This window comes from Ips typographus, linkage group LG2 (genome assembly GCF_016097725.1).
Source record: "Ips typographus isolate SLU linkage group LG2, UJ_Ityp_2.0, whole genome shotgun sequence".
NCBI classification, from domain to species: Eukaryota; Metazoa; Arthropoda; class Insecta; order Coleoptera; family Curculionidae; genus Ips; species Ips typographus.
In genome coordinates, this window is record NC_138423.1 from 3014042 (window position 1) to 3040166 (window position 26125).

The window sequence follows — 26125 nt, forward strand, 5'->3', positions numbered from 1 at the left end:
CCCAAAATTGCAATTTCTACATTTGTATTATTAAGGATTGGTTTTGTTTTAATAGCTTTTATCTTCACAGATCCCGTATTCTTAAAATTTTCAAATATTTGCTTCACAGCTTTTGGTGATGGCTTTGGTTTTTCTGGATAACGAGCGGCAAATATCTCACACGTTCTACTCACAACTTTATCACATTCTCCGTAAATAATAAACAGATTTAAGTAATCTTGGTTTGAAAAACGTAACCGCTACGGTATATTTGCAGTTGTCAAAACACTCAAAACTAGTATTATTAACATACTCTGCAGGTCTCCAATATCACCGTGTGTCAAAAGCATGGCCAGCTAGAGTACCAGCTAATCCCAACCATGCAGCCTAATAAAAAAAATGTTTATTCTCAAATAAAACGAAATGGGTTGGATTTAGGTATAGGCAAGTAAATTGAAACGTATAGTAATTTTTAATGCTCAAAATGATTCCGTCATAAAAAATGTGGGTTTCGATTTAAAAAACTTAAAATTTTTCATTTTTTTTAGTGGCAGGTTTATGATTTTTTTTTGACGACCCTGTATACAAATGGGTCATTACGCACCCTCAGTTTAATAAAACGATCCTTTATTTACAATAACCCAAAGTTTCATTGCAAAATGAAATACGCTTTTGACAGAGTACAAAAATATGTTGAGCGTTGCTTGATCTGTCACTTTTTTGGAAAAACATCAAATATTTCGAAAACGGCTAGAGATAGGGCATTGTACACAAAAGTTGGTCAGAATTTTGTGAGGAATCCAAATATGTAATAATATATAGGGTGTTCTATTTAAAATAAGAAAGTTGTGAAAAGTATAAACTCTCCTATTTATACTTTTTTTTACGAATGTTTGCAAATAAGCTACTTTGCATACGTAAAAGTGTGTGCAAAGTGGCACTTTCCCCGGGAAAAATTTTTTCCCGCACACTTTTTAAAATGCTGATTATACCTTTGAACAGTGGTTTTATATAGACTATTATACATAAAATCTGCTTAGAATTTTGCGTAGAATTGAAAAATGTAATAATATAATATTCAGGGGTTTCATATAAAAAACACGACTTTTTTCACATTATTCTTCCGTACAGTTTAGGTAAATAAACCACCTTGTCTCTGTCTTTGAAAATGAGGCTTATTTCCTTAAAAACCAAAGCTCATTGTCAAAAAACGCATTTATATGCAATTTAAAGTCTATAACAGTGTTTCATTCTTACTTATTTAAGTTAAAAAAAACTATTTTAATAATGGATATCACTGAAGATGAACTTCCGGAAGATGTTCTAAAAGCCGCCAACATGGCTAGTTTGCAATTGCTGCCTCTCAAATCGCGAGAAAAATACGAGAAACAGTACGAGTTGTTTACCCAATGGTGCGAACAAAAGGGGATAAAAACCTTAAAGGAAGAGGTACTTTTAGCGTATTTTGTTACTTTAAGCAAAGAATTCAAACCTAACACAATGTGGTCAAAGTATTCAATGCTCAAAAATGTAATAAAAATAAAAAGAGACATCGATATCGGTGAATTTTATAAGCTCACTGCATTTCTGAAAAAGCAGAATGTTGGTTTTAAACCTAAAAAGGCAAAAATTTTTACAAAAGAAGAAATATTCAGTTTTATGAACTCCGCACCAGATGAAATTTACCTGTTAATTAAAGTTGCCACTATATTCGGACTTGCTGGTGCATGTCGAAGGGAAGAGCTAGCCAATTTAACCACTACAGATATTGAAGACAAAGGAAACCTCATAATTGTTAAAATTAGGGATTCCAAAAATCATACAGCAAGAAACTTTATAATATCAGAAGAAGTTCATAACGGAACCTACCTGCAACTGTACAGAAGATACACCGGCCTACGTCCAAAAAAGTCAAACAATCGTTTTTTCCTAGTTTACAGAAAGGGTAAATGTTTTTCGTAAAGTGTTGGAGTAAACAGTTTTGGAAAAATGCCTTCTGAAATAGCTATTTTTTTGAAGTTGCCAAATCCAGAATTCTACACAGGGCACAGTTATCGTCGATCATCGGCAACGTTCCTGGCCGATTCTGGAGAAGGAATCACTGACATAAAACGCTTGGGGGGTTGGAAATCGACTACGGTAGCTGAAGAATACATTGATGAATCCACAAGTTATAACAAAGGATTAAGTAACAAAATTCTGACCTTCAATCCTAAAAAAAGTGAAGCAGTTCCAAGTACCAGTATTTTACCTTCAGTTGCTCAATCTGCGATCAATTTAAAAAACGCGACCAATTGTACATTTAACATTAATGTTGTTAATAACAATAAATAGTTATAAGTTGTTGTTTTTAATATCAATAAAAATTAAAAACAAAATATATACAGTGCGTTTTTTTTACGTTAGACCATTTATGTTAGACCATTTTATTTTGGAACTGCAAGTCTATAACTTGACGGGTGTGTCTTTAGTACCCTGAAGCTTAAGTAAGTCTACCAATTTGGTCTAAAAAGTGATTAAAAACTGGAAAAAAATCACTTTTTTTCGAAAAGATTTTATCGTTTCATACTCTCTGTATGCATTGTTGTTTTCGATACTGGCAGGGCAGGTAGCAGGTAAAGTGACATATTTTGACCACATAACACTTACTATATAAGGGCAACTACCATGCTAACCAATTGTTGAAAAATCAGGGTATACCTGCTGACTACAGCGCTGTCAGTGGGTATGGTCCTAACTTTTTGAAGTGTTTGTACTAAAGTTTTCTATATTACCGGCTGTCATACATTTCGATACAGGGGAAGTTATAAAAAGGTATTGTTATTTTTAGAATATTACATACAGGGCGATTCTTAATCTATACGGATAAACTTAGCGAATGATACCTTATAAAAAAATAATGAGTAATCATGGAAAAAAGTTTAGTAAAAGTATTTTATTTATGAAGATAATCGATAATACAGTGAATTTGCAATGCAATTCACAGTTATCGTAAAAATGTTTTTGCCCGGTTTAGGCCGTGCGAGTAGGTCTCATCGATTCAGCAATTTATAGAAAATGATGGAAATAACTTCAAACAGTTGGTATCAATCATATTAGTTAATAATGCACTTTCAATTATAATTTTGAATTCACGGTAATGTATTTTTTTTCAAATTTGTCTCTGTAAATAAAAAAACTTCACTTTTACTAAACTTTTTTCACATTATTAATCATTATTTTTCATAAGGTATCATTCCCTAAATTTAGGCGTATAGGTTAAAAGAATCACCCTTTATTATTAGATGCGTTTCAAGCATAAGAAAGTTGGCTCATTTAACCACATGTGTTATAATGGGTCGATTATTCTTAATCGTTCCAATGAAAGTAAACTCCCCCTATATTGAAAACGCTTGTGCACACTCCACACTCAGCAAATTCTGGAAAATAATGTAGGTAAAGTTATACAAATCACCAAGAAATTTATATCTCACATTCTGAGAGTCGTATAAAATTTTTATTTTTGCTATTTATAAATAATATGGATACATACTAGGTACCTACATTTGAACTTTGAAGAGGTGCTGTCAATAGCAAACTATCTGCATGATGTGAGCTTGTGTACTTTACAATAATAAGAAGACACTATAAACATACAATTATTAAACACGTCAAACTTTTAATAATATTTGCTTAGAAAGCTAGACGATAACTTAAAAGTTAGTAGGTAAATCGTTATTTATAATTCCTTTGTCCCTTACCCGCTACTTCTCTCTTCACTCAGTTAATAATATTAATTAAAAAATTAGTAATCAGCTATAATATATTTCTTATTAGTTTCATATGTAAAACTCTCTAAATGTTCCTGATCGATACTTTTGCAAACAACTAGAATACAATGCAAAAAAAATGGAAATGAATGTCCCCAGCGAATTTGGGACGTTATGCTGATATAGCCTGTTAGCCTCTATTCTTTCACATACCTTTTGAATTTTTGTTAATATGCATCTGTAAACTAAGATTTTTTTACACCTTTTGTGAAGGAAACAGAAAATTAATCATCCGGTATTGAATCTTATTGATATGAAAGTTAAATTCGCCGTAGACGAAAAATGGCTTACATGAATTGTAATTATTGTGTCCGTTAAAATCGACGGATGGATTGATGATTTCAGAAGAATCATTATTTATGCGAATGTTATTATAAGATTCTTCATTTGATCTATTCTCATCGTCATTTTTTAGGGTCGGAGATGAACTACTTGTTCCTAGAATAAAGAAAAACATGAAAGCACATTATTGTTATTACGTGTCCCAAATGAAACCCAATATTGATAAAAAAATATATTTGTGTACCTACTTACCCAGTATGGATGGTACTTTCAATCGGGGCAAAAATTTCGTGGGAATGGCCGTTGTTCGAAGCCCTCTTAGAGTACCAGGAACTTTGTCAAAATCGCTAAAGTGAACATCACAAACCCAGTAGGACTTGTAAATTTGGTCATTGCTTTTGTTTTTGAGAATGGGATTTTGGACGCAATTGACCCATTTTTTAAAAAGTTCTTGATTTTTTTTCGGGGACGTATGACGTTTTGAGAAAACGTCCAAACACTCCGGAACGACGCACTTTTTATAACGAACACGATAACACTCCATATTTATTTTACTTCTAAAACTCTGAACTTAACGAAATTAACGAAATAATGAACAAAATTTAATTACTAAACTATTTAAATAAAAATAAAAAAACATAAATATATATAACAAGTATGGAACAAATAAGTTTGCAAATTAAACGTGACACTTTTTCAAAATAATGGCAGCTCTAGTCAAAATACCAATTAACCAATTATTTTGTCTTACCTTCCTCCTAGATTTTTTGATATGATGGTGACATCTATTATTAGAATGCAAAACGTAGATTTTTATACAGCGCCAAATCCTTGCAGTGGGTATGGTCCTAACTAACAGGTTTGGTATATAGGAGTTTCACATATATTATAAGTGATATGTGATTTTGACTGCATCACGATCCGACATCTTTTGAACGTCAAAAGGGCATTTTATGATTGTTTGGAATACTGTTTGGCTTCAAACGGAGGTCACTTTGAACAATTCACTTATAAAAATACTTCTTTTGTTCTTAACTTTCTTGATATAAAGTTAATGATCACCCTGTTTTACTTTCTACGCCAAATTTTACCTGCTACCTGCCGTGCCAATATCAAAAACAACAAAGAACAACAATGCATACAGGGAGTATGAAACGATAAAACCTATTCGAAAAAATATGATTTTTTGTAAGCTTTTTAACACTTTTTAGGCCGAATTGGTAAACTTACTTAAGCTTCAGGGTTCGAAATAGCCACCCGTCAAGTTTTATACTTGTAGTTCCAAAATAACATGGTCTAACATGGGCTTAAAAATTTAACACGTAAAATCCTATGTTGCGCGTTAAAAAAAACGCACTGTAGATATTTCATTCGTAGAAAAAATATTGTTCCTAACACGTGTGCAAAGTAGTTTTCCCGCACTTGAAGCTTATCCGAACTCCGCTTCGCGTCGTTCGTCTAACTGCTTTCGCGTGTGGGAAAACATAACTTTGCACACTGAATAGGAAAACTACTATTTCCAATATCAATCAAATGTCTTTCGTCGTGGGACACCCTGTATAGCATTTTTTCCGCACCTTTCAGGAACACTCTGGATAGGAAAACACTCTGTATAGGAACAAAATTCATAAATTACAAGTCAACCTTAATTATTAGTGCTCGTTTAATGAAACAGAAAAAATGCACAACAGATGAATTTCAATTTGTTTTTTTTTTTTTTCAACACGTAGCCATTACAACAAAGCAAACACTTCCGATTGATAAATGCAAATTGAAGTTACGCTCGCTATATACAACTAAACATCATATTACAATAATTCGAATTGAAATGTTTTATCACATATTTATACCTATAATCTTACCTTATTTTCTCACACCAGCGGCCGTTTCGTGCTTATCTAGGATCGCTGTTAAATCGTGTATGGTTTTTTCGAGAAACTTCATATCTTCCAACAAACAACATCCAGTCTTGTTGCCACTGTTCCTGTCTTTGTTCTCAAACTCTTCGGCGCTGTTCGTGTTGGTGCTTTCTGAACCGCTCGAATGCCGGTGTTCGCTGCTTTTTGAGCTTTTCGCTTTTTCTTGAGGCGGCGATTCAGTCTGAGGGCTTTCCTTTGAGGTTGACGGTTTACTTTCTGCGTTTTGTTGGTTTTCTTGACGTGCAGATTTTTCTACAATGTTAAAACCAATGGCTATTTAATAAATAAACTGTGAATGATAATCTGAAAATTGGCTTCTTTAAGCCGTTTTTTAGAGTATAAGCGTCTTACAGCCGTTTGCACCACTAATCAGTTTGAAAGTTTAGACTGTAAATATACATACAATAACAATACAAATAAAATCACAGTTTAGAAGCTTCGAAATATACGCAAAACTGCCCAGAAGCTTACAGATGCTCTTGAAACAGCCTAGCAGCCTCTAGAACAGCTTGAAATCTCCTAAAGCAGCCTAGAAGCTTCCGAATGCGCTTCAGCTAGTCTCTCAAAAGTTTCTAGAACAGTTCAGGGCCCTAATTCTTGAACGCAGTAGAATTATCGATAGAAGTGTTGATAGAATGTGACAGAATTGGTTGGCAAAAGCAGGTTTCTGTCAAATTATGTGTTCCGTTCTCTTGATAACTCCCTTTCCTCGATTCAAAAATCTAGGGCCAGATGCTTTCAAAATTATCTAGAAGATTTCAGAGGCTCTTGAAATAGCCTAGCAGCAGTTTCAAGATTCTAGAACAGTTTAGATGCGTCCAAATAGAAGCTATCAAAAGTTCCTAATACAGCATAGAAGCTTACAGATGCTCTCTACAACCTAGAAGCTTCTAGAAAAGCTTGGACGCTTCTAAAGCAATTTAGAAGCTTCCAAATGCTCTTCAGCTAGTCTCGCAAAAGTTTCTAGAACAGTTCAGAAGCTTTCAAAACTAGAAGATTTCAGAGGCTCTTGAAATAGCCTAAAAGCAGTTTCAAGATTCTAGACAGTTTAGATGCGTCCAAATAGAAGCTATCAAAAGTTCCTAATACAGCATAGAAGCTTACAGATGCTCTCTACAACCTAGAAGCTTCTAGAAAAGCTTGGACGCTCCTAAAGCAATCTAGAAGCTTCCAAATGCTCTTCAGCTAGTCTCGCAAAAGTTTCTAGAACAGTTCAGAAGCTTTCAAAACTAGAAGATTTCAGAGGCTCTTGAAATAGCCTAGAAGCAGTTTCAAGATTCTAGAACAGTTTAGATGCGTCCAAATAGAAGCTATCAAAAGTTCCTAAAACAGCCTAGAAGCTTACAGTTGCTCTCTACAAGCTTCTAGAACAGCTTGGACGATCCTAAAGCAATTTAGAAGCTTCCAAATGCTCTTCAGCTAGTCTCTCAAAAGTTTCTAGAACAGTTATTCAGAAGCTTTCAAAACTAGAAGATTTCAGAGGCTTGTAAAAAAGCCTAGAAGCTTAGTCTAGAACACTAGCTAATCTAGAACAGTTTAGATGATTCCAAATGCTTTTGAAACAGCTCAGAAGCTTACTAAGATGCTCTTGAAATGGCTTAAAAAACTCTAGAATAGCTTCGAAGCTTCTAAACCAACCTACAACCTTCCGAATGTTCTTCAAGTATCTCTCAAACCTTCCTAGAACAGTTCAGATGCTATCAAAAACCGCCTAGAAACATCCGAAAGCATATAAGCTTCCAAAACTTTCTAAAACAGTCTATATAAGCTTCCCGAAGCTTGAAAAACTATCTAGAAGATTTCAGAGGCTCCTGAATTAGCCTAAAAACTGATAAAAGCTTCTAAAACGGTTTAGAACGGTTTTTAGCTTCCAAATTTTCTTAAAACAACCAAGAAGCTAACTAAGATGCTCTTGAAACAGTCTAGGAGCTTCTAGAACAGCTTGAAACCTTCTAAAACAGCGTAGAAGCTTCTCAATGCTCTTCAGTTATTCCCTCAAAAGTTTCTAGAACAGTTCAGAAGCTTTTAGATGCTCTTAAAACCGCCTAGAAGCTTTAAAAAGTTTCTAAAACAGCCTAAATAGTCCCTGAAGCATTCAAAACTATCTTAAAGCTTCCAGAGGCTCTTGAAATAGCCTAGAACCTCTAGAACAGCTGCAAAGTTCCTAAAACAGCCTAGAAACTTCCAGAAGCTTTCAAAACTATCTATAAGATTTACGAGGCTCTTGAAATAACCTAGAAGCCTATAAAAGCTTCTAAAAGATAGTTTAGAAGCTTCCAAATGTTCTTAAAACAACTCAGAAGCTTTCAGATTCTCTAAAAACCGCTTAGAAGCTTCCAACGGTTTCTAAAACAGTCTAAATAGTTCCAGAAGCATTCAAAACTATCTAGGAGCTTCCAGAGGCTGTTGAAATAACCTAGCAGGTTATAATAGCTTCTAGAACAGTTTAGATGCCTCCAAATGTTCCTAAAACAGCCTAGCAACATTCAAAACTATTTAGAAGCTTCTAGAACAGTTTAGATGCTTCTAAATGTTTCTAAAACAGCTCAGAAGCTTTCAAATGCTCTTGAAACAGCCTAAAAGCCTCTGGAACAGCTTCGAAGATTCTAAAACAACCTACAACTTCAAGAGAAAGACAACTTGAATAATCAAGAGTGACAGCAAACCGCCATTGTCAGCTTCTTCCGTCACGTTCTATCAACAATTCTCTTGGGAATTCCGTTCCCTACTTTCAAGAATTAGGCCCCAGAAGCATTCAAAACTATCTAGAAGCTTGAAATAGCTAGAGGCTCTTAAACTACCCTAGAAGCTTGTAAAATGCACACTCTAGAAGCTTCCAGAAGCTTTTAAAACTATGTAGAAGCTTCCAGATGCTCTGGAAATAGCCTAGCAGCAGTTTCAAGATTCTAGAACAGTTTAGTTGCGCCCAAATAGGAGCTATCAAAAGTTCCTAAGCTTACTATCAAACAGTCCAGAAGCTTACAGATAGAAAGAGAACCTTCTAAAACAGCTTGGACGCTCCTAAAGCAATCTATAAGCTTCCAAATGCTCTTCAGCTAGTCTCTCAAAAGTTTCTAAAACAGTACAAAAACTTTCAAAACTAGAAGATTTCAGAGGCTCGTATATTTCGTAATAATAACCTAGAAGCTTATAACAGCTTCTAAAACAGGTTAGAAGCTTCCAAATGATCCTAAAACAACCCAGAAGCTTACAGATACTTTTGAAACAGCCTAGAAGCTTCTAGAACAGCTTGAAAGCTCCTAAAAACGGCCTAGAAGCTTTCAAATGCTTTTCAGCTAGTCTCTCAAAAGTTTCTAGAACAGTTCAGAAGCTTCCAGATGCTGTTGAAATAGCCTAGAAGTTTTTTAAAACGTCTAGAACTTTAGATGATTCCAAATGCTTTTGAAACAGTTCAGAAGCTTATAAATGCTCTTGAAACAGCCTAAAAGCCTCTAGAACAGCTTCAAAGATTCTAAAGCAACCTACAACTTTCCGAATGATCTTCAAGTCACTCAAAACGTTCCTAGAACAGTTCAGAAGCTTTCAGATGCTATCAAAAACCGTCTAGAAATATCCGAAAGCTTCTATAACAGTCTATAAGCTTTCCGAAGCTTGCAAAACTATCTAGAAGATTTCAGAGGCTCTTGAAATAGCATAAAAGCTTATAAAAGCTTCTAAAACGGTTTAGAAGCTTCTAGAACAGCTTGAAAGCTTCTAAAACAGCGTAAAAGCTTCTCGATGCTCTTCAGTTATTCCCTCAAAAGTTTCTAGAACAGTTCAGAAGCTTTTAGATGCTCTTAAAACCGCCTAGAAGTTTTAAACAGTTTCTAAAACAGCCTAAATAGTTTCTGAAGCATTTAAAACTATCTAGAAGCTTCCAAAAGCTCTTGAAATAGCCTAGAAGCCTCTAGAACAGCTGCTAAACCAGCCTAGAAGCTTCCAAATGCTCTTCAGCTAGTCTCTAAAAAGTTTCCAGAACATTTCAGATGCTCTTAAAACGCCTAGAAACATCCAAAAGCTTATATCACAGTTTAGAACCTTTTAAAAGTTTCTAAAACAGTCCAGAAATTTCCAGAAGCTTTCAAACCTATCTAGAAGATTTACGAGGCTCTTGAAATAACCTAGAAGCTTATAAAAGCTTCTAAGATAGTTTAGAAGCTTCCAAATGTTCTTAAAACAACTCAGAGGCTTTCAGATTCTCTAAAAACCGCTTAGAAGCTTCCAAAGGTTCCTAAAACAGTCTAAATAGTTCCAGAAGCATTCAAAACTATCTAGGAGCTTCCAGAGGTCCTTGAAATAACCTAGAAGCTTATAATGAATTCTAGAACAGTTTAGAAATGTTCTTCCAAATGTTCCTAAAACAGCCCAGAAGCTTACAAATGTTCTTGAAACTGCCTAGGGACATCCAAAAGTTTCTAAAACAGTCTATAAGCTTTCATAAGATTTAAGAACTATCTAGAAGCTTCCAGATGCTCTTGAAATAGCCTAGAAGTTCCTTAAAGATTCTACAACAGTTTAGATGCTTCTAAATGTTTCTAAAACAGCTCAGAAGCTTACAAATGTTCTTGAAACAGCCTAAAAGCCTCTAGAACAGCTTCGAAGCTTCTAAAGCAACCTACAACCTTCCGAATGTTCTTTAAGTCTCTCAAATGTTCCTAGAACAGTTCAGATGCTATCAAAAACCGTCTAGAGACATCCGTAAGCTTCTATAACAGTTTAGAAACTTCCAAAAGTTTCTAAAACAACCTAGAAGCTTCTCAATGCTCTTCAGTTACTCTCTCAAAAGTTTCTAGAACAGTTCAGAAGCTTTTAGATGCTCTTAAAACCGCCTAGAAGCTTCCAGAGGCTCTTGAAAAAGCCTATAAGTTTCTTAAAGCTTCTAGAACAGTTTAGATGCTTCCAAATGTTTCTAAAACATCTCAGAAGCTTACAAATGCTCTTGAAACAGCCTAAAAGCTTCTAGAACAGCTTCGAAGCTTCTAAAGCAGCCTACAACCTTCCGAATGCTCTTCAAGTCTCTCAAACGTTCCTAGAACAGTTCAGAAGCTTTCAGATGCTATTAAAACTGCCTAGAAACATACGAAAGCTTCTATAACAGTTTAGAAGCTTCCAAAAGTTTCTAAAACAGCCTTGAAGCTTCTCAAAGCTCTTCAGTTACTCTCTTAAAAGTTTGTAGAACAGTTCAGAAGCTTTTAAATGCTCTTAAAACCGCCTAGAAGCTTTCAGAGGCTCTTGCAAAAGCCTAGAAGTTCCTTAAAGCTTCTAGAACAGTTTAGATGCTTCCAAATGTTTCTAAAACATCTCTATCTATGTCTATAAGCTTCCCAAAGCTTGCAAAACTATCTAGAAAATTTCACTTGAAATAGCCTAAAAGCTTCCCAAACAGTTAGTAGTAGTAGAAGCTTCCAAATTTTCCTAAAACAGCCAAGAAGCTTACTAAGATGCTCTGGAAACAGTCTAGAAGCTTCTAGAACAGCTTGAAAGCTTCTAAATCAGCCTAAAAGCATCTCAATGCTCTTCAGTTACTATCTCAACAGTTTCTAGCAGTTCAAAAGCTTTTAGATGCTCTTAAAACCGCCTAGAAGCTTCCAAAAGTTTCTGAAACACTCTTAATAGTTCCTGAAGCATTCAAAACTATCTAGAAGCTTCCAGAGGCTCTTGAAATAGCCTAGAAGCTTCAGAGATAATAAGAAAGCTTTATTCAATGTTAGAGACTTGATCGAAGTGACCAGCGAAGTGAATTTAATCACAATAATATACAAGGTGTCCCAAATACCGCGATCGATATTTCGAAAACTACAAAAGATAAGTTTTTGAAAAAGTTAGGTCGTTACTGGAAGTCAAATTGACTACTTTAAATAGTACTCCGCAATTCCTCTACATTAAATAATTCTACGTTATTATTTAAGAAAAATTCGTTAAGATTATCCTAAGGCAATCTGAAGCAGAGTTTGAGCTATATACAGGGTGGTCCAGTTTTAAATGTCAATAATTCACCAATCCATAGCCAATTAAAAAATAAGTTGACATTCATTATGTCATTTTCCTGAGAAGTGCTTCCTAAGGAAAATAGAGCCCTTCAAATTTCTGTTTAAAAAATCGTTTTTTTTTTGTCATAACTGTCAGACCGTTGGAGCAATATTGATCAAATTTGGAACAAGCACTTTATTACACGTTATTACGGTCAAAGACCCAAAACTAACCCAACCCAACTTAAAAATTGTCTTGGAAACGGAAAAATCACTTAAGAAGTTTAAAAAATATTATTGTAGCCAGTTTTCATAGTTTCCAGACAAACTGAAAGACTTTAGTTTTGAAAATTGACTTTTCATGCAAATCGAGAGACTTCAATACTGAAAATTGACTTGTAGACATAAAAACTACTTTTTCAAGAATTTGTTACTACAAATTCATACATTTAAACCTTCAAAATTGACTTGAACCCCAAAATGTGACTGAACTAATGAAAAGTGACACCAGAAGCTTAAAATTTGCATTTGAAGTAAGTTTTCATAATTTGAAGACAAATTTCAATATTTTAGTCTTGAAAATAGTCTTAGATGCAGAACATTGACATTAGATTCATGAAAATTGTCTTAAAAATTAACTTTTCGTGCTTTTTATTTTGCTTTTCATTTTCATCGAATTCTGGACTATTTTTAGTGCTTCAAAACTGCTTTCAGCTTGGATCTTCACCAAGTTATTGACATAGCAAACTTAAAAAACAATTTTTACATTCTTCATAGACTTAAAATGGCATTCCAAGCTTTGTCACTATTAAATCGACTTCTAGACACCTCAGTGCTAAAAATTCGGGTATTTCTTAATAAACTAGACTGTTTTTAGTGTTTTAAGGCTGTTTCGAGACTATCTTTACAAAGTTTTTGACTTATCAGGCCTAAAAGCCAGTTTGTCCACTGACCATAATCTTGAAAATGTTATTTCAAGCTTCTTCACTATTAAATTGACTTCTACACTCATAGGTGCAATAAATTGTAGCATCTCTAAGAAATTCAGACTGTTTTTAGTGCTTTTTAAGACTGAAAAATCGAGTTTAAGACTATTTCCAAAAGTCAAGTTTCTTCAGTAATTAAAGTAAAAAATTTTGGTACCAAATGCTACAATAATAGTTTTGAGATTTAGTTTTTAGAAATAAAATAGTCCGAAAATTTAATTTACTTCTAGACTTGTTGTCCAGTCCAGAAAATTCAGTTGTACACCAATTAAAGTCTTGAAAATATACTTTTGGACTCTCTTTAGTCGTAGTAAAGTCAGTTCTAGCATTAAAAGTCAACTTTTATATTATTTTTAGTAGTAAAAAGTGAGTTTCATGCACAATACAATCTTTGTCTTGATTTCCGGACTTTTTTTAGTTCTTGAATGCCAGTTTCAGACACTCAACAAGGAAGGCAGTCTGAGAAAGCAAATCATAAGACCATTCCTAATAGTAAAAAAGTTTTTAGCCTATTCAGTACAAATTTGGACTTTCACAAATCTTCGATGTTTAGTTTTAAACTATAAAACGATTTTTTAAATTGAAATTTGGAGGATTGTATCTTCCTTAGGAAACGTTTTTCAGAAAAATGACATAATGCAAGTCAACTTATTTTTTGATTAGCTATCAAATGGTGAATTATTGACACTTAAAACTGTATACAGTTAATGTAATAATTTTGCTCTGAGAGTGACATTTGTTCAGCAAACACTCGATGCAAAACCCAAACAAATGCCGAGTAAAACACATCGGATCTCGAAACCCTAAACTAAGTTTTCTTCACCCTCAACCCCCTAAGAGATGGCTTAACAGCCAGTTGTACGATATTGCTTTAAATTGTGCAAAAACGTCTAACGTATAGTAGCAATTAACCCTTTTGACGCGACAGTCAGAAAAAATGGAGTATTCGGGGGTAATATCCCTAGTGCATTTAATTTTTCCGGAAAAACGAGTTTCTAAGTAATTTGTTTTAATAAATAGCATGAGCGAGAGTGGTTTTAAAAATCATCCGAGTCGAAGACGAGGATTTAACAAACTACTTAGAAACGAGTATTCCAATTTTTCCACAGGAAAAATTAGATGCACGAGGGATATTTGGTAAGAATATTTCCTGAGTTAAATAAACATTTTTTTCTAATTTTGGCATATAAAGTGACACTTTTCAAAACTGATTAGAGTGACAAAACGTTTTACTTTATGTAACTAGTTATGAAAAGTTCATTTCATCACTCCCTGTTTTTATGCATTTCCGTAGAAACATATGGACAACATCCATCATAACATGTCGTTGTCACTGTTTATGCAAGGTGCTATGAAAGTGAATATTTGTGTTAAATCACTTTAAAAGATGGTTTTTACCGCTTTTTGGTCAAAATTAGAAAAAATTATGTATGCAACACGTTTCGAAAATGTCTTATTGTGTAACTCATTCAAATTGTAGGACCTCGCTGCGCTCGCCCTACAAACATTCATTCGTTACACAAAATCGATCTTTTCGTAACTGGTTACATAAATAGCTATATTTTAATTAAAACAATAAGAACAATAATTAATAAAAACAATAACTTTCAAGCTAGAAAGGGTAACACTATTCTTTATGTTGCTGTGAGGAGTGTGAAATTTTGTCGATTTTTTTTTCCGGAAAAACTGCTGACAGCTAAGTTGACAGTTGTCAAGTGATTTTTCCACTTAAAATTTACATTTGTTATACTAATTCTTGATAGCGATTGGTCAAAATTGATAGGAAGGAAATAATTCATTTAAAAATCCCGAATTACCTGAATTTTTTAACTAAATTTTAAATAACTACACTTGCCTTGAAATTTCTCATTCATCTGGTAAATCGCAGCTTGAACATTAGCTAGCAAAGTCTTCAATGCAGTTCTCAAGACGTTTGATTTACGCTCGGGCTTGTTGTACACTAAAGACAACGCTCTTAAATCCCCTGCAAGCCGTTTAGGACTGTTCAGGATATCCGGCGAATTTGCGGATTCGTGTAAGGAGTCAACCATTGAATCCACCATTCTTAACGTTTGATCATTGAGAACTTGAGCGGATACCTACAATTGTAATAACACAAAACTAAAATAAAAACCACAGCAACGATAAACAAACAAACCTTAGGAAAAAATTGTTCTACAAACTCATAAATTACATCTACAGTTAGAGCGTAACGTTCGTCCAGCAGTATGGCGTCCACGTAGTCCACAAAGTAGTTACAGGATGTGAGCATGTTTATGTATTTCCTATCTATATGCTGCAAATTCAATTAATTTTATGAGCCCTAAGGGACAGATCAAAAAAAACCAACCTGAGCCTTTAGTATGTCCAACCACAGTTTGGGGAAGTAAGTGGAATGTAAGGGAACCGCTTCGAACCCCACTACAGCACTTAGATTGATGAGCCCTTCTTGCACCGTGTCGTTATTTACGGCCAAACGAAACAACGTATCGATGAAATCGTGATACGGGGCGTAGAACTTGTCTAGGGCTTTGTCGTACTCGGGATCCACGCCCTGCAGGTTATCAAAATACCGTAAGTACAGAGATACTGGGTCCTCTTCTTTTCATTATTTATTTGAACGATCTGCCACATGCTCTTCATAATGATAACTGCTTAATAAACTATGCAGATGATACTAATTTGATCATAAAAGAAGCAAGTCTATCAAAATTGGTATTGCGGATAGAACAATATGACTTAATAAAGAAGTGGTTTGATAGTAACGGCTTAATTTTAAATTCAGACAAATCACAGTGTGTTTTCTTCCGGACTCAACAAAATAAGGTTAATGTGCCTTCTGAACTTGTGTTCGATCATAACATATTGACGATGAAGAGCGAGAGTAGATTTCTTGGTGTGATCACTTAAGTGGTTTGCTCATGTTGAGGGTCTGTGTAAAAAGCTTAACACTGTCTGCTATAGTCTCCGAATTATAACTAAATACCTTCATTTGGATGTGTCAAAATTGGTATACAACGGTGTTTTCCTATCGTTTTTGCGTTATGGCATAATTTTCTGGGGCAGTGGAACAAATCTGGATAAAGCTTTTATAATTCAGTGTAATTCAATGTTTTGTTGTTTTAAATTTGTTGTAATGTTCGATTTTAAGGTATATTATATAATTGACAATTACATACTAAATCTCAGTGAAACGCGGTTTTATTGATTGATTTTTAATGATTTGTATTGTATTAATTTTTAAATTTTAGTGTGCATTTGCACTTTAATTCTGTATGGCCTGTTTCAAACTTTGTGTACTCACGCAAATGCCTTTGGAATAAATGCCTTTTTGACTTTCAACTCTGGATAAATTTATTCTTAATTAATTTCCATAGGAAATGTTTTTAAAACAAAGTTATTCTGATGTGAAACTGGGCCTTAATCTACAAATTGTTTAACTCCCGATTGTTGCGCAACGTTGCCAACCGTGGCAAAATCAATTATGTTTAAGGAAGCGAAACACGTAATTCAATTCAATTAATGGAGTTATTGAGGTTCAAAGCAAAAGATACTCGACAAGTTTCCTGGAGAGGGGGGCAAATTTTTCAAATCCAGTTCACTCAAAAACAGTGCTTTGTAGAACAAACAGTTAAGAACTTAGTTTTTTGCACCTTTAACCATTTTGGAGTTAACCGGTTACTTGTGAACCCTCTGCTCCCTTTCAGATGCTATCAAAAACCGCCTAGAAACATCCGAAAGCTTATAAGCTTCCAAAACCTTCTAAAACAGTCTATATAAGCTTCCCGAAGCTTGACAAACTATCTAGAAGATTTCAGAGGCTCCTGAATGGGCCTGTCCCACATTTTTTTTTTATTTCATAACTACAAAGACGGATTGAAAATATTATACCCGTATTTTTTTGTTTTCAAAAATATTAAGTCTAAATAGAAAAAAAATGATGATAAAAACTACATTAATCTCATGTTTAAAACGCCCGCCGTCGGTGACGTACTACACTATCAACCAATCAGCGACAAGAAGTGAAACAGATGGCGTGCAACAGCCAATAAAATCGCCCAGAATTACGTACGTCACATGCGCGCCAAAACAGATCTTTTAAATTTAATGGACAAATTCAAACTAATGTAGGAACATTTACGACCATAATTTTTTTCTTCAAGAATATGAAAAATTAGTTTTTTGATCCTATTCTTTCGATTCCAGTCATTAAAACAAAGATGTATGATATGTGGGAAGGCCCATTAGCCTAAAAACTTATAAAAGCTTCTAAAACGGTTTAGAACGGTTTTTAGCTTCCAAATTTTCTTAAAACAACCAAGAAGCTAACTAAGATGCTCTTGAAACAGTAGAAGCTTCTAGAACAGCTTGAAAGCTTCTAAAACAGCGTAGAAGCTTCCCAATGCTCTTCAGTTATTCCCTCAAAAGTTTCTAGAACAGTTCAGAAGGTTTTAGATGCTCTTAAACCGCCTAGAAGCTTTAAAAAGTTTCTAAAACAGCCTAAATAGTTTCTGAAGCATTTAAAACTATTTAGAAGCTTCCAGAAGCTTTTGAAATAGCCTAGAAGCTTCTTTGTAGGACAGAAAGTTAAGAACTTAAAGGAGTTTTTTGCACCTTTAATCATTTTGGAGTTAACCGGTTATTTGTGAACCCTTTGCTCCCTTACCTAAACTCGAGAGAACTTTGTCGCCCTCTAGCGGCGTTATGCGACAAGTTAACCCAGTTTTTCTTGCACTCTCCGAAAGGAGGAGTAACTATCTTGGAGTCTTTACTATCAATCACCTGATAAGCATTTATGATGTATACAGGGTGGTCCAGTTTTAAGTGTCAATAATTCACCATTCGATAGCCAATCAAAAAATAAGTTGACTTGCATTATGACATTTTTTCTGTAAAACGTTTTCTGTTCTGTTCTGTGATACTGTTCTCCAAATTTCAATTTAAAAAATCCTTTTTGTAGTGTAAAACTGAACATTCAAAACTTGTGAGAGTCCAAATTTGTACTGAATAGTCTAAAAACTTGCTATTAACTACTAGGAATAGTCTTATAATTCGTTTTCTCAGACTGCCTTCCTGGTAAAAACTAAAAACAGTCCGGAAATCAAGACAAAGTACATGAAACTCATTTTTTGCTACTAAAAATAATCTAAAAGTTGATTTTTAAGTCTAGAACTAACTTTACTAGGACTAAAGAGAGTCCAAACGTCTATTTTCAGGACTTTAATTGGTGTACAACTCAATTTTCTGAAACAAGACTAGAAGTAAATTAAATTTTCGGACTATGTTACTTCTCAAGACTAATATCGTAGCATTTGGTATCAAATTTTTTTACTTTTATTACTGAAGAAACTTGACTTTTGGAAATAGTCTTAAACTCGACTTTTCAGTCTTAAAAAGCACTAAAAACAATCTGAATTTCTTAGAGATACTACAATTTATTAGTAGAGAGTGTAGGAGTCAATTTAATAGTAAAGAAGCTAAGCTTGAAATGACATTTTCAAAACTACAGATAGTGTACAAACTGGCTTTTAGGCCTAATAAGTCAAAAAATAGTCTTGAAGCATCTTAAAGCACTAAGAACAGTCTAGATTTTTAAGAAATACTTGAATTTTTAGCATTGAAGTGTCTAGAAGTCGATTTAATAGTAAAAAAGCTTAGAATGACATTTTAAGTCTATGGAGAATGTAAAAATTGTTTTTTTAAGTTTGCTATGTCAATAACTTCGATTTTCTAAGCTGAAAGCAATTTTGAAGCACTAAAAATAGTCCAGAATTCTAAGAATATGAAAATCAAAGTAAAAAGTACGAAAAGTTAGTTTTCAAGACAAATTTTATGAATCTAATGTCAATGTCCTGTATCTAAGACTATTTTCAAGACTAAAATATTGAAATTTGTCTTCAAATTACGAAAACTTACTTCAAATGCAAATTACGTTTCTGATGTCACTTTTTGGTGTTCAAGTCAATTTTTAAGGTTTAAATGTATGAATTTGTAATAAAAAATTCTAGAAAAAGTGGTATTTTATGTAAATAAGTCAATTTTGAATATTAAAGTCTCTCGATTTGTATGAAAACTGGTTAGAAACACAAAGCTTCTGAAATAAATTTTTATCTTTTCAATCAATATAAATAATAAAGTCAATTTTCAAAACTAAAGAATTTCAGTTTATTTGGAAACTATGAAAACTGGCTACAATAAAATTTTTTTAAGCTTCTTAAGTCAATTTTTCGTTTCCAAGACAATTTTTAAGATGGGTTGGGTTAGTTTCGGGTCTTTGAACGTAATAACTGAATTATCTCGTAAACGAAATTTCAAATTAGAATTGTATAAGAGATAATTAATTTTTCATCGTGAACAATAAAATTTAAAAAAACTGTAATTTTTGAAAAATATCCAAAGACGTAGAAAATAAAGCAAAAACATGAAAACCATCTTCCTGTATCTACGCTTCTGAAGAATGTTGGCAAACGTCATTCATAATGAGTATTAATCTCATGAGTGCTTGTTCCAAATTTGATCCAACGGTCTGACAGTTATGAAAAAAAAAACGATTTTTTAAAGTGAAATTTGAAGAACTGTATTTTCAAAAAAATGACATAATATGTATGTTAACTTATTTTTTGATGAGCTATCGAATGGTGAATTATTGACATTTAAAACTGGACCGCCCTGTATAGTCAAATTTCAACTTTGCACCTTTTTGGAGTTATCCGGTTATTTGCGAACCCTTTGCTCCCTTACCTAACCTCGAGAGAAATTTCTCGTCCTCTAGCGGCGTTATGCGACAAGTTAGCCCAGTTTTTCTTGCTTTTCTTTCTTTCAAAAGGTTGGAATCTTTACTATCAATCACCTGATAAGCATTTTTGCTGTATCTATTCAATTAAGAGAATTATTGAGGTTCAAAGCAAAAAATGCTCGACAAGTTTCCTGGAGAGGGGGCAAATATTTCAAGTCCAGTTCACTTAAAAATGGTGCTTCTTAGGACAAAAAGTTAAGAATAGTAAAAGTTGAACTTAAAGGAGTTCTACCAGTCATTTTTCACCGTTTAAAAGCATCAAAAATCAACTTAAGGGGATCGGTAAAGACTTTACGTTTTTCGATCGCGACGCTTGAACAAAGATGCAAGATTTCCGCTCCCTAATTCGAGCAATTTTTTAGTCCTATCTTTTAACCCAAATTACTTAATTTTTAACTTATTTGCGTGATTTTTTTTTTTATTAAATAGCTAAAGGTTTGGGGAATGTGCGAAAGTTATTTTTGTCACCAAAAAAGTTTTGCAGGTATGAAAAATAGTGACTTGAAAATTATGGTAATTTTAGCATTTTGTTAAAATGCTTCTAAATATTTTGATTGATGTACTATTAATAGTATATTATAAACCTTAGTCGCGAGGTTTATATACTATTTTATGCACTTTAGAATGCGAGAAACTAAAAATAAAAAAAATTACAAAACTAACAGTGGTTACAACGGTACTCTCGTATTAATGATAGTTGTTATTGATTGTTGTTGGCATGGTGGATTCACTTAAAATTTATTGTGCCCTGGAAGTGTTGCTATGGCACAAAACAAATGTCAATCAGTTGTTATCAAACGGTGAGTCCAGAAAAATCGTATTTTTTGAAAATGAACATTGAAGAGGCCGCCCAAGAGGACATCGCTAGCCTTCTTCCAGAAAAATCTCGCGAGGCTTACAAAAAACAGTTTCTTGTTTACCAAAAATGGTGCATTGAACAGAATGCAGAGAATTTTACGGATGAAAAGGTGCTCCTGGCTTACTTCCTGCAGAAGTCTAAGAAGCTCAAGGCATCTTCTCTATGTATATATATCCACGATAATATCTGAAGCAAACGTCGACATCAGCAAATACAGTAAACTCCAGGCATTTCTAAAGAGGCAGAATGACCATTATAAGCTGAAGAAGTCCAAGACATTGGATTTCGACCATATAAGAGATTTTCTTCAAAATGCTCCAGATGAACAATATCTAGCCCAAAAGGTAAGATTATTTTCTTTACTTCGAATATTTTCCTGATAGTACTACTAAAAATAACACCATTGATTATTTTTGTCTACAAAACTACAAAATGTACTGACAGGAGACAATTTTGTTGCAGGTGGTGCTGATTATGGGAGTCGCTGGAGCATGTCGAGGAAAGGAGCTCTGCCAGCTAGACTGCAACGATGTCTCGGATCATAAAAGCTTTTTTCTGGTAAATCTACGGGGTACAAAATCAGGAAAGGATCGTTTGTTTGTGATAAAAACGTCTGGCGAAAACTACGAATGTAGTGGAATTAGTGAGAAAGTATATTGGTCTAAGCCACCTATAGAGCATACACGATTTTTTGTGTCTTACAAAAATGGGAAATGCATGACTCAGCCCATAGGAAAAAATACATTTGGACAGCTACCAAGGAGAATTGCTGGCTATACTGGGCATTGTTTTCGCAGATCATCAGCTTCTTTACTTGCCGACTCTGGATCAACCATAGATGTGTTGAAAAGACATGGTGGCTGGAAAAGCAGTTCTGTTGCTGAAGGTTATGTTGAAAATTCATTGTATCAAAAGAAGAATGTTGCCGATCAAATATTCACCAATGTCTTCTCCGATGTTGATATGGCATCAGCATCAACCATAGAAAGATCAATTTCAGAAAATGAGACAACGGCAACGGCGACTCCTACGTATGTGCAGAATATGTTTACTACTAAAAATGTTGCTTCCAATTGTCCACCCTTCGTTAGCCTTGCAAACTGCACCAAAGTCAATATAAATGTAAATATATATAATAATAAGAACTAGATTTAAGTTATGTTTATGTTAATTATCCTTTTTCGTCCTTACATTTTAACAAATAAATAAAATTTCAATAAAATCATTGTTTAATTTGGAAGAATTTACTTTAAATCCCCCAGGGATTAAAATTACTTTTATTTACAACCATATATGTAATGCTGTCATTACTAACGTCATTGAAGGTTAGGAAGTATTATATTGCGCACCTCTACTTCCCGCCCTCACTTCCCGCCCTCATTTCCCGCCCTCTAAAATTGTGTGATTGTTAATATTTTTGAAAAAAAAAATGATGATTGAATCAAATTTTTGAGAGCGTGGCCTGTAAAGCCTTTCGAGTTCTCTAAATTCAAAAAAGTAGCAATTTTTTGGGAATAATTAGCTATTGTATTGTGCCCAATTGGTTGATTTCTTGCTATTCCTCCTCTAAGCTGAACAAAAAGTCTATCGATTTCTATGTTTTCTCTCAAATTTATGTAGTCTCGAACGATCTTCACCCATATTGGATCAGTAATGAGAAATTATCTACTTGTACTCGTATGTGTTTTGGAATCTGGAATCTCAACCAAAATTTTTGTATTTTTTTCTGTCGTATTTCTGGCGGGGTACACGTCAATGCTTCACCGGAGGACATTTTTCTCAATTTATTAATCCGGAAATGAATATCGATCTAACTTTTTCTGACATTTATTTATATTGGTGAGTTGTTTACCACATAGCTACGGTAACAATATACCTGATTGATTATTCTGAGAAAAATGCCTGCTTGGTAGTTTTTTGTTAAATGTAATATTCTAGATATGATGGTTGTAAATAAAATAGTATACAAACCTTGGTAGGAAGTTTCATTCCTGTCTCGAGATCCTAGCTAAACCTCGACGCTTCGCGTCTCGGCTATCTAACTAATCTCTCGACAGTAATGAAACTCTTCCCACCTCGGTGTGTAATATACTATTAATCCCTGCGGTATTAAAACTCTCTTTTATCCCTCAAATGAGGGATTAAAAGTGCACTTTTAATCCCTAAAGTGCATAAAATTATATTGACTTTCGCACATTCTAGCAAGTGTCTTCTTTCATATGCCGTTTAAAAAACAGCAATACCTAGCCTAGTTTTTTTTTAATTTGGGTTAAAAGATTGTCATAAAATGCATTGAATCTCCCATAAGATGTTTTGCTTTACCGATGCCCTTAAAAAGAAAATAAATTGCTAAACTTACCCTACTACATTCCAACTGATTTTGCGGCACTGTCATCTGAACCATGGGTCTAAGCGGTCGAGCGCTGCCCTTACCAGGAACTATCGGTATCGAGTGGCCTCTGCGAGGAAAGTACGGCCCTAAAGGTACAGTGTCTTGACTGTCCTGAAAAGCCGAATGACAATGCGACAGCAACGGAACTAGAATTTGCATCGCTTCCGGCGTCATTATCAAAACGAATTCCTTCAAAATATCTGAAAAAAACACTTTGTGTCTAATTTGCGACACTAAAATTGTGAATCAAAAAAAGGTTGTTTACCTATACATAGGACACGCATTTCGGAAGGATTGTAAGTATTCAGTAAAGTGGCAAGTTTCCTAATAACTTCCAGCCACTCTTTAGTGGCTAAGACCAGGCTGCGTGCGTCTTTATTATCCCTATAGGCTCGGATGCAGTGCATTAAATCCAGTAGAATTTGAAGGATTTCGAGCATGTCGCCTACCACGTGACACGCTGTCGCTTCGTGAAGCATAATGTGCAAGTTTTGGAAACACTACAATCATTGTAATTTTATCCCAATCCAGTTACTTCATACTTTAAATTTACCTCAAAAACGATTTGCAGCCCTCCATTATAAACTACGTACAACTTATCGTCGTTGGTTTCAACGAGGATTCGAAACGCGTTAATTAGAGTTCCCCAACTTGTCCTACCGTCCAAACACTGAAATACAAAAAATATACAGAGTGTCTGTATAAAATGCTATCACATCCCAGAGGTGAAAACGTGATGGTTTATTTTGGTTTGTCTACTGTATATTATTTACTATCAATTAAAGTTTATACAGAATGTGTCATGAGGAAGCAGTAATATTTTAACTACTAATTATATGTTTAAAAATAAACTTAGTTTGCTGGTTCTTCTGAACTGTTAACAGTTACAAATTCTGTTTGTTGACAAAATTGAGATCACACTGTTACCAAATTTACTTAAAATTCGGAAATACTGGAAAAAAAGCTTTGCGGGAAAGGTTTTTTGTTCATGAACCTAATACAGAGTGGTGGAAATTGTTTTTTTTGTAACAAAAAAATAACACTTCCTGTTTATGAAATATCAACGACTTGATAAACAATAATTTTCATTTATTAAATACCGACCTGCCCAACAAACATTTTTGGTTATAACAACCAAGCAGAAAATTACGCATTTGCATTTTTTTAAGCAAATTTACTTATGTTGATAAAATTTTACCTAAATTTCAAAAGTCACAAAATTTGTTAAAGTACAGTTTTACCAGAAAAACTTGTGATGGCAACGCCAGGCGGAGAAACGTCAAAGTGAAACCAAGTGCAAGCTTAAAAAGTCACTCTGCTGCTCATATCTGCTTTGACAGCCCCTAACTTTAATTCCATGACAGCTACAGGGTGGATTTTTTTACTAAAATGTAGCTAAAACCATTGTTTATTTAACCGCCCTGTATAGTTTTACCGGAAAAATGTGTAGTGGCAGCGCCAGGCGGAGAAACGTCAAAGTGAAATCAAGCCAAAGATCAAAAAAGCATTACCTGCTTTGACAGTTCGTAATTTTGATTCCATGGCAGCTACAGGGTGGATTTTTTTACTTAAATGTAGCTAAAACCATTGTTTATTTAACCGCCCTGTATAGTTTTACCGGAAAAATGTGTAGTGGCAGCGCCAGGCGGAGAAACGTCAAAGTGAAATCAAGCCAAAGATCAAAAAAGCATTACCTGCTTTGACAGTTCGTAATTTTAATTCCATGACAGCTACAGGGTGGATTTTTTTACTAAAATGTAGCTAAAACCATTGTTTATTTAACCGCCCTGTATAGTTTTACCGAAAAAATGTGTAGTGGCAGCGCCAGGCGGAGAAACGTCAAAGTGAAACCAAGTGCAAGCTTAAAAAGTCACTATCTGCTTTGACAGCCCCTAACTTTAATTCTATGACAGCTACAGGGTGGATTTTCTTACTAAAATGTAGCTAAAACCATTGTTTATTTAACCGCCCTGTATAGTTTTACCGGAAAAATGTGTAGTGGCAGCGCCAGGCGGAGAAACGTCAAAGTGAAATCAAGCCAAAGATCAAAAAAGCATTACCTGCTTTGACAGTTCGTAATTTTGATTCCATGACAGCTACAGGGTGGATTTTTTTACTTAAATGTAGCTAAAACCATTGTTTATTTAACCGCCCTGTATAGTTTTACCGGAAAAATGTGTAGTGGCAGCGCCAGGCGGAGAAACGTCAAAGTGAAATCAAGCCAAAGATCAAAAAAGCATTACCTGCTTTGACAGTTCGTAATTTTAATTCCATGACAGCTACAGGGTGGATTTTTTTACTAAAATGTAGCTAAAACCATTGTTTATTTAACCGCCCTGTATAGTTTTACCGAAAAAATGTGTAGTGGCAGCGCCAGGCGGAGAAACGTCAAAGTGAAACCAAGTGCAAGCTTAAAAAGTCACTATCTGCTTTGACAGCCCCTAACTTTAATTCTATGACAGCTACAGGGTGGATTTTCTTACTAAAATGTAGCTAAAACCATTGTTTATTTAACCGCCCTGTATAGTTTTACCGGAAAAATGTGTAGTGGCAGCGCCAGGCGGAGAAACGTCAAAGTGAAATCAAGCCAAAGATCAAAAAAGCATTACCTGCTTTGACAGTTCGTAATTTTGATTCCATGACAGCTACAGGGTGGATTTTTTTACTTAAATGTAGCTAAAACCATTGTTTATTTAACCGCCCTGTATAGTTTTACCGGAAAAATGTGTAGTGGCAGCGCCAGGCGGAGAAACGTCAAAGTGAAATCAAGCCAAAGATCAAAAAAGCATTACCTGCTTTGACAGTTCGTAATTTTAATTCCATGACAGCTACAGGGTGGATTTTTTTACTAAAATGTAGCTAAAACCATTGTTTATTTAACCGCCCTGTATAGTTTTACCGGAAAAATGTGTAGTGGCAGCGCCAGGCGGAGAAACGTCAAAGTGAAATCAAGCCAAAGATCAAAAAAGCATTACCTGCTTTGACAGTTCGTAATTTTAATTCCATGACAGCTACAGGGTGGATTTTTTTACTAAAATGTAGCTAAAACAGTTGTTTATTTAGCCACCCTGTATAGTTTTACCGGAAAAATGTGTAGTGGCAGCGCCAGGCGGAGAAACGTCAAAGTGAAACCA

At 34.4% G+C, this 26125-nt stretch overlaps 4 protein-coding genes across 6 annotated transcripts in view; 3 read left to right on the forward strand and 1 right to left on the reverse strand.

Annotated features, from left to right (window-relative positions):
- LOC145725573 (uncharacterized) overlaps positions 1 to 26125 on the forward strand; it is a 214783-nt gene that overhangs the window by 169972 nt on the left and 18686 nt on the right. The gene's annotated exons all lie outside the window — the stretch shown is intronic.
- Positions 1 to 26125, forward strand: part of Usp20-33 (Ubiquitin specific protease 20/33) — an 88602-nt gene that overhangs the window by 60953 nt on the left and 1524 nt on the right. The window lies entirely within an intron of this gene.
- puf (ubiquitinyl hydrolase 1 puf) overlaps positions 5716 to 26125 on the reverse strand; it is a 91067-nt gene continuing 70657 nt past the window's right edge. The window contains exons 35-41 of the mRNA XM_081972906.1: positions 23545 to 23661; positions 23257 to 23491; positions 22959 to 23191; positions 15295 to 15498; positions 15103 to 15240; positions 14800 to 15043; positions 5716 to 6241 (exon numbers count right to left, since the gene is read on the reverse strand). Coding sequence (XP_081829032.1) covers positions 5934 to 6241; positions 14800 to 15043; positions 15103 to 15240; positions 15295 to 15498; positions 22959 to 23191; positions 23257 to 23491; positions 23545 to 23661 — 1479 coding nt within the window. The 3' untranslated portion in view covers positions 5716 to 5933. The remainder of the gene's footprint in view (positions 6242 to 14799; positions 15044 to 15102; positions 15241 to 15294; positions 15499 to 22958; positions 23192 to 23256; positions 23492 to 23544; positions 23662 to 26125) is intronic.
- LOC145724568 (uncharacterized) lies at positions 19479 to 21888 on the forward strand. The gene is made up of 2 exons (XM_081972920.1): positions 19479 to 20943; positions 21062 to 21888. Exons 1-2 carry the CDS (start codon positions 20683 to 20685, stop codon positions 21746 to 21748), a joined length of 948 nt encoding a protein of 315 aa, XP_081829046.1. The 5' UTR covers positions 19479 to 20682; the 3' UTR covers positions 21749 to 21888.